General features: G+C 50.1%; 1 protein-coding gene across 3 annotated transcripts in view; it reads left to right on the plus strand.

Moving 5' to 3' along the window:
- Window positions 1–8,376, plus strand: part of LOC118001918 (tubby-related protein 4-like) — a 235,713-nt gene extending 227,337 nt beyond the window's left edge. For all 3 annotated transcript variants that reach the window (XM_034992107.1, XM_034992106.1, XM_034992104.1), the window contains 2 exons: window positions 1,057–3,557; window positions 6,206–8,376. In XM_034992107.1, coding sequence (XP_034847998.1) covers window positions 1,057–3,557; window positions 6,206–6,322 — 2,618 coding nt within the window. In that variant the 3' untranslated portion in view covers window positions 6,323–8,376. The remainder of the gene's footprint in view (window positions 1–1,056; window positions 3,558–6,205) is intronic.
- Window positions 8,377–8,695: the final 319 nt, after the last annotated feature.

Here is an 8,695-nt window from a genome sequence, read left to right on the forward strand (position 1 = left end):
GAGCAGGGAGACTGATGCGGGGCTCGATCCCAGGACCCTGGGATCATGACCTGAGCCGACAGCAGATGCTTAATCAACTGAGCCCCCCAGGGGCCCCGGGCTTAACTTTTGATGAACTAGCTAGCTGCCTTCATTCTGTAGTTCTAGTAAAAGGTCAGATAGCCTTTACAATTAGCTAGTTAAATCCTGTGTCCTGCTCATATACTAGTTGCCACATAGCACTTATAGGCCCAAATAAGCAAACTTGCCAGTGCTCGATGGTACTTTAGACAGGCAGTATAACACATGGTTCTGAGCACCTGCCTGTGGTGTGGAGATCATTGCTCACATTCATGCTTCATTAAATTCCCTCTTTGTACAATAGGATATAGTTTTACAGAGGTACAGTACTGTACCTTACATACTGTTTGAAATGCTGAAAAGCAGATAAATGTTAGGAAATGATCCTTCCTTAATAATGCTTATTTGCTGGAAGATTCTTTTCATTGGTATCTCCACTACATTTTACATGGTTCTATTTACAGTCTTAATTTACGTACAAGTTTCAATACACATCTGCTACATAACACTTCCCATATTAACCAATCCATAATTGTGGATAAACCTACTCAGGACCCTAGGCATTATGAGTGCTCAGTGGAGTGTCATGCTATATACCATAGTTCTCTTCTTGCATAAAAGAGTGGACCGTTTTATGAATTCATGGTAAAAAAGCATCTTTAAACAGTTAAGTATTAAAAAATAAAAATAAATAAAAATTTAAAAAAAAACAACAACATTAAGTTATGAGCCATGGTACCATTTAGGTACCAAATTCGGAAGGTTCGAAAGTATATTCATTGAAAAGCTTTGCCTGTGTCCTTCCAGAAACCTTAGAGGGACTGTGTATAACTTGTGTGAAAGGTCTAGCTTCCCCAAGCAAACTTATCTCCATTTACAGCAATTGCATTTTGTAGCAAAAGGACTAGATGAATTGATTAGTTGCTGTATCACTTATTCTGACCCAGTTTCACGGCCTTGTTCTGGAAGCAGTTCATTTTTCTATTTTCCTTCCAGTGACGGGAGCTTCTGGTGTGCCCGAGAACAACCCGCCGTGCACAGTGAACATCCCTATCGCACCCATCCACAGCTCGGCCCAGGCTATGTCCCCCACTCAGAGCATAGGCTTGGTGCAGTCCCTGCTGGCCAACCAGAATGTGCAGCTGGACGTCCTGACCAATCAGACCACGGCAGTGGGGACATCGGAGCAGGGAAGCGACAGTGCCACCCAGTACCCCGTCTCCAACCGCTACTCCAACCCCGGACAGGTGATCTTCGGAGGTGTGGAGATGGGCCGCATCATCCCGAACCCTGCTCAGCTGTCCCTGCCGCCGCCCGCGCAGGGGGCGATCCAGCTGTCGGTGGTGGACCACGGAGACCGGGACCATGACCACCTGCAGAAGTCGGCCAAGGCCCTGCGGCCGGTGCCGCAGCTGGCTGCCGAAGGGGACGCAGTGGTGTTCAGCGCCCCACAGGAGGTCCAGGTGGCGAAGATGAACCCCCCACCCCCCTACCCGGGAACCATCCCTGCTGCCCCCACCACGGCAGCGCCGCCGCCCCCGCTGCCGCCCCCGCAGCCCCCGGTGGACACGTGCCTGAAGAAGGGCGATTTCTCGCTGTACTCCACAGCGGCACATTACCAGACGCCCCTGGGCTACGAGAGGATCACCACCTTTGACAGCAGCGGCAACGTGGAGGAGGTGTGCCGGCCTCGGACGCGGATGCTCTGCTCCCAGAACACCTACACCCTCCCCGGTCCGGGCAGTTCGGCCACGCTGAGGCTCACCGCCACCGAGAAGAAGGTCCCCCAGCCCTGCACCAGTGCGACCCTGAACCGCCTGACGGTCCCACGCTACTCCATCCCGACAGGAGACCCACCCCCGTACCCCGAAATCGCCGGCCCGCTTGTGCCCGCACGGGGCGCGGCCCAGAGGCCCGACAGTCTCATCCACGCCACGCTGCGCAGGAACAACCGCGAGGTGGCGCTCAAGGCGGCGCAGCTGGCCGAGCCCCCGCGGGCCCCGCCGCAGCACCCGCCCAAGCCCAAGGGCGCGGCGCAGTTCCCGGCGCAGTTCCCGGCGCGGTCGCCGCCAGCCGTGTACACCTGCAGCCAGTGCAGCGGCGGGGGCACGGGGGGGCGGCCCGAGCCGGGCGCCGGGGGGGCGCACGCCGCCAGCTCCTCCCCCCTGACCTCGCAGTCGTCCTACAGCCTCCTGAGCCCGCCCGACGGCGCCCGCGAGCGCGCCGACTATGTGAACTCGGCCTTCACCGAGGACGAGGCGCTGGCCCAGCACTGTCAGCTGGAGAAGCCCCTGAGGCACCCCGCGCTGCCCGAAGCTGCTGTGGCCATCAAACGGCCACCCCCTTACCAGTGGGACCCCGTGCTGGGGGAGGACATCTGGGTTCCTCAGGAAAGGACAGCACAGACTGCAGTGCCCACCCCCCTGAAACTGCCCCCTCTTACAGTAGGTCAGAGCCAGCACCTGGACGTGTCCCGAGTGTCCTTCGTCTCCCCGAAGTCTCCGGCCAGTCCTACTGCCACTTTCCAAACAGGCTATGGGATGGGGATGCCGTATCCAGGAAGCTATAACACACCCCCTTTGCCGGGAGTGCAGACTCCCTGCTCCCCAAAAGATGCCCTGTCCCCTGCACCATTTGCACCGCAGGAGTCAGCAGTGGTTCTGCAGCCTGCCTACCCACCCAGCCTCTCGTACTGCACCCTGCCCCCCATGTATCCGGGAAGCAGCACCTGCTCGAGTTTACAGCTGCCGCCCATCGCCTTGCACCCCTGGGGTTCCTACAGCCCTTGCCCGCCCATGCAAAGCCCCCAGGGCACTCTCCCCCCCAAGGCTCACCTGGTGGTAGAGAAGCCCCTCGTGTCCCCACCACCCACCGACCTCCAAAGCCACTTGGGTACCGAGGTGATGGTAGAGACCACAGACAACTTCCAAGAAGTCCTCTCCCTGACGGAGAGCCCAGTCCCCCAGCGGACAGAGAAGTTCAGCAAGAAGAACCGGAAGCGCCTGGACAGCCGAGCAGAGGAAGGAAATGTTCAGGCCATCACGGAGGGCAAAGTGAAGAAGGAGGCACGGACTTTGAGTGACTTTAATTCCCTGATCTCCAGCCCCCGCCTGGGGAGAGAGAAGAAGAAAGTGAAGAGTCAGAAAGACCAACTGAAGTCAAAGAAATTGAACAAGACGAATGAGTTCCAGGACAGCTCGGAGAGCGAGCCCGAGCTGTTCATCAGCGGGGACGAGCTGATGAACCAGAGCCAGGGCAGCAAGAAGGGCTGGAAGAGCAAGCGGAGCCTGAGGACGGCCAGTGAGCTGGAAGAGTTCAAGTGCCGGAAAGCCAGCGAGAAGGAGGATGGGCGGCTGGGCAGCCAGGGCTTCGTGTATGTCATGGCCAACAAGCAGCCTCTGTGGAACGAAGCCACCCAGGTGTACCAGCTGGACTTCGGGGGGCGGGTGACCCAGGAATCGGCCAAGAACTTCCAGATTGAGCTGGAGGGGCGGCAGGTAAGCAAGCTTGTCCCGGGGCATGGCCAGAATTGCTGCGTTCTGGTCTTGACTGGTCTGGGGGTCGGAGGGGGGGTGGGGGTGGGGGAGGTAAAAACCTGGTGAAGGCTATCCGTGCTTTGGCCTGCCAGGAGCCAAATGAGAAATACGGAGAACAACTGCTGTCTCTTAAGTGGGGCCGGTCGTGGTTGTACTTTATGGTGTGCCCATTGCTCGCTTTTATTTACTTATCATCAGAGCAACACAGGTACTGATTTTTCAAAGTCAGATGATTCTGCGAGATCCAGGAGGAGAACTAGCAGGCCAGTTCCCAGCCCCCGGCCCGCTCCCAAACCCAGCTCTGGTTCTTCTGGTATTTGACACTGTATTTGTAAAGAGCGTGTTCCCACTTCTGTTTATTGATTTTTCAGTTTTTCACATCATGCATTGACTTCTTCCTGAGGAATAGGATAGTTAATTTTCTTCACCCCACTGCCATACATACACACATGTGAACTTCCCCCTTTTCTTACTTTACGTAGTCATTGGTTATCTCATTATGCCAATATATATGATTTATAGCTGAGCCACAGGTTATGGCTTAATTATATTTCCTTTTTTATTGTCTAGTCTTTCTTTCCCTGGACATAATAATTAGCCAGTGTTTGTTTGCTTATTTCTGTGTATTTATGACTAAGTCATTCCCTGATTCTCTGGCGTGATGTAAATCCTCTCTCCGTACATTACACGTTGGGTGATTTGTCAGTTCTTCCTGCTACAGCCTGAAAGGGTAGCTCCAGTCCCGCTGCGTAGCTGTCGTTCTGGGAACACACCTCTTCACCTCGCATATTTAAACCTCATTTTCATTAATTCACTCAACAAACATTTACTGAGCACCTGCTGTATACCTGGCGATCCTCTGAGCCAGGAGTTGGCAAACGGTGGCCCACAGACCGTCCGACCTGCTGCCTCTTTCTATAAATAACGTTTTATTGGAACACAGCCATGCGCATCCACTTAAATATTGGCTAAGGCTGCTTTTGTCCTACAACGGGTTTAGAGTTGTGGCAAAGACCCTGTGAGCTACAAAGCCTAAAACATTTATCATCAGCCCTTCACAGAGTTTGCCAGCCTTGCTCCAAGCGCTGAAACTAGAGCCTTGAGGAAAATAGAGAAAGTCCCTGTCCCTGTCTTCCATTTTTGGTAGAAAGACCATAAACAAATAAATATATATACATCATGTTATGTGGTAATATAATGTGGTCACAGTAAGTACTGAAACGACAAAGGAAGGCAAGCTCGAGAGAATGAGCACCAGGGGAGGGAGGTGGACTGCGTTTTATCCCTCTCTGAGCAGTGACATTTGACCATGACAAATGATATGTCTCTTAACCCTTTATTAGCCTATAGATTCTTCCTTATACTTTTTCGTTCTCCTTTCTGTTTCCTTGGTGAAGAAACCACTTTATTTGACCTGTGGAGCTTTCCACGCTCTGAATTTTTGCTCATTATCTTCCCATTGCTCTTTTTTTTTTTTATAGATTTTATTTATTTATTTGAGAGAGAGAGAAACAGCATGACAGGGGAGAGGGTCAGAGGGAGAAGCAGGCTCCCCGATGAGCAGGGAGCCCGATGTGGGACTCGATCCCTGGACTCTGGGATCATGACCTGAGCCTAAGGCAGTCGCTTAACCAACTGAGCCACCCAGGAGCTCCCCCCACTGCATGTTTAACATGTTCCCTCCCCCTCTTTATTTCTGACAAACTCATAGTGAGATCAAGAAACTTGATCAGGGTGCCCCGCTGCCGCCGAACCACCTGCCTGCCCGCCCGCCCCCGGCCCATTCAGCGCGTCAGTAGGCAAGAGTTTGGTGGTGGGTGCAAAGCCTGTGGCCGTTCCGCGGCCTCCTTCTCCTCCCCTTACCCCTCACCCCCATCCCATACCCCGTTCTCCATCCCAGCTCCGTCACCCTGCCGCCCCCCCCACATTCAGGACAAGAATGCCCTGCCCAGAACAACCTAGCAGCTCCTAGATGGCTTTGGTCATGATCCAGCGGTCGCCTACTCCCAGCACCACCTCCAGCCCCTGCGCTTCGAGCTCTCATTTGGAAGACAGTGAATCAGCAGCGTTACTTTGCTGCAAATGTGAAGAATCAGATACCTTTAGTGGTTCCAATGCTCACTTGCAGAGAGATCATTTCATTGGACAACATACACAAATATAAAAAGGAAAAAAGTGAAAATTTGTTGCTAAGGAGATGTGAGTTTTATTAATGACCAGTTAGCCAGCAGCAGACAGCTGTCCCACCAGAGTTGAGGGTTATTTGAATTGTTTCTGCATCACCTCTGCTGCATAATAGAGCAATTACTGATTAGGGCACCTGGTCAGAGAACGGGATAAAAGTGTTGCCGGTAGCAAAAAACATAGTTTCACCGTGAATGGTATTCCTATTTTGCCCTTTGGAGGGAGTCTGATCTAAACAAATAAATTTTGTTTGTTTGTTAAAAAAAAAAAAAAAAAAACCCTTGATCAGAGTCACCTTGGTCGGCAAACCTGTCTCCTGGGCTGGGCTGTCCCCTTCCCTCAGGAGCCACACAGACATGGTTGTGTTTCCCACCTTGTATTCTTTTCATGTCTTCGCTTCTCTGCCCTCTCCACCCCCACCCCAGGTGATGCAGTTTGGAAGGATTGATGGCAACGCGTACATTCTGGACTTCCAGTACCCCTTCTCAGCTGTGCAGGCCTTCGCCGTTGCCCTGGCCAACGTGACTCAGCGCCTGAAGTGAAAAGACTGGTATGGGGCGGAAAGAGAGGCAAAGGAACCTTTTCAGAGAGGTCTCCTCAGCGCTGCTCGAGGAGCCGCCCGGGGCCCCAGGTGCCCGGGGACCAGAAGACAAGAGCAAAACTGGAAGACTCTGTCAGGCCCAGGAGAGGGGACTGACCTTTAATTGTTGTCATTTGTTTGGGCTTTTATAATCCTTTATTGTTTCTCTTTCTTCTTTCTTTTTAAACAAAAAGAGAATGCAGAAGAGTGGTATTTGGAAGCAAAGGGTGCGAGGCACCTGGTGTTCCTTTAGGAAACACAGTTGCTGTGGTAATGTCCTCCTGTGTTTGCTTCTGTCAGCTGCCAAGACAAGGGGCCCTCAGAAGGAAGGTAGGCTGCCTTCCCACCTGCTGTTCTTTTAGACTAGGGAGTGTGCATTATCTCCATTCTCCACACATCTAGCTTTATTACTCCTTATCATAACCACTAGCGTGAAAACAAAAAACTCTTTAAAAAGACAACCAAAAGTCCTGAAGGTACAGGTTCTTGTAGGGGGACATTGAATTCACACACGTCCTGTTACTTCCCCAGAGTGACGGATTGATGGAGGGTGTCCCGGCAGGTGCGCGGGGTTTGACTCGTGGAAGCGGGCTGTGTGCAGGGCTGTTCTTACCGGCTAGAAATACAGTTTGCTCGTGCTGACACGGGAGGAAGGCACGCCTGCACATGGACGCGTGGGGGATGTACGTGGTGGGACTTGAGTAGTACAGGGGCTCTGCTCCTCTCTGGAGGCTGTCCGCGTTGAAGACCCCACCAGTTTTAGATCGTGTCAGAATTCCATCGGTTCAGTGAGGCTTGCCTTCGGGAGAGGGGGAGAGACGAAATGGAGCGGTCCTGGTGTGTGGTGGGTAGCGACCTGGTCACCCAGCGCCTTGGGCAGTCACTAGGTACTGGCCTGCTGAAAAGCAACCTTTGCCCCCTCCCCCTTCTGTGGCAGAAGTCATTCTCCTTCCCAATAGATAAGTGTACCACACTTTCTAAAAATGCTGAGGACACTGATCTGAAAGCACGCCTTTCTTCTTCTCAGCCGCATTAAAATTCAGTTGACTAGAGATGTTTCCTAATAGTTTAGAAATGTAACAAAATTGTAAGCATTTGCCAGGGTATTAAAAGATAGAGCTATAGTCATCTCTTTGAAAAAAGTCCCACAGTTGTATCTAGGAGAAAAAAAAGTTCCTTATTAACTGTACAGACTGTTGGATAAACCACTGGGAACACATTAGTAAAATTATAGTACTTAAGACAGCTGGTTAATTACCAAAAAGAAAAAAACCCGGAAATCCCCTGAGATTATTTTTCCCCTCCATCTCCTCCTTAGGGGACACTTTGGGCAGGGTCAGCCCTGATAGCAAAACCCAGTTCACTGTTGGCAGTTACTCAAACCTGTGATGTTTTTGGGCGGGAGCACAGGAACTGTGTACTGGCAGAGATGCCTCAATCTGGATTTTGTTTGGAGCAGACAAATGAAAGACACTAGAAAAGTCTTTTGAAAGTATGTGTTTTCACATTCCTTGTTTTGGTTTAAAAACTAGAAAAGAAACTGGCCCATTCCTTCCCCACAGCAAGACGACATCACTCACCATTCTCTCCAAACCCTGAAGAAACACAGATGAAGACATCTCCCACCTAACATCCAAGTTTTCCATCTTATATTTTAAAATACTGAACCTGATTCTTTGTGGGTAAATTCTTTGAGAAAGAATTTAGGAATGTATTCAGAATTATATAATTCTTTTGTAGGAGTTTCTGTAGCTTGGTAAGATGTTTCAGTGCTTATTATTAGTTGTGCAATAATGGTTATGGCCTATTTCTAAAATAATTTAAATGCAGTTCCCCTGTTTTGTTGTCCAAGAGATTATTTATCTTGCTTTAATAGTGTTCTTAGGAATTATTTTGTTACTATGTACTGGTGAGCTATGCCCATTTTATTTATTTAGAAAAATAGTGTGTTTGTAATGAGTTATTTGCTAGTAGCATACTTTGCTGCGAGAAATAAAGAGGATATGATAGAAGGTTTTTTTGCTGGACAATTTGTAACTTTTCTAATTGGGAAAAAATTCCCATTAGTCCTTTAAAGGTAATTTTTTTTTTTTTTACATTCTTTGGTATTGATTATATACAAAGAAGTCGATTTCTTTGAGCTGACATATCCTAAAATAATATTGCCCCCTCTTTTGAACATTTTATTTTTAATTAAAAATAAAAGGTGCTACGAAATGAAAAGAGGAATGAGAGCAGCAAAGGAAGGCCTTATTGTCAGTAAGTAGTGTCCACCTTCCAGATTCTCAGATTGGTTCTTAAGATACAAAGACCATGAAAAAATACATTTTAGAAC

The sequence above is a fragment of the Mirounga leonina genome, unplaced genomic scaffold (genome assembly GCF_011800145.1).
Source record: "Mirounga leonina isolate KUSES-001 unplaced genomic scaffold, KU_Mleo_1.0 Mir_55, whole genome shotgun sequence".
In the NCBI taxonomy this organism is placed as follows: Eukaryota; Metazoa; Chordata; class Mammalia; order Carnivora; family Phocidae; genus Mirounga; species Mirounga leonina.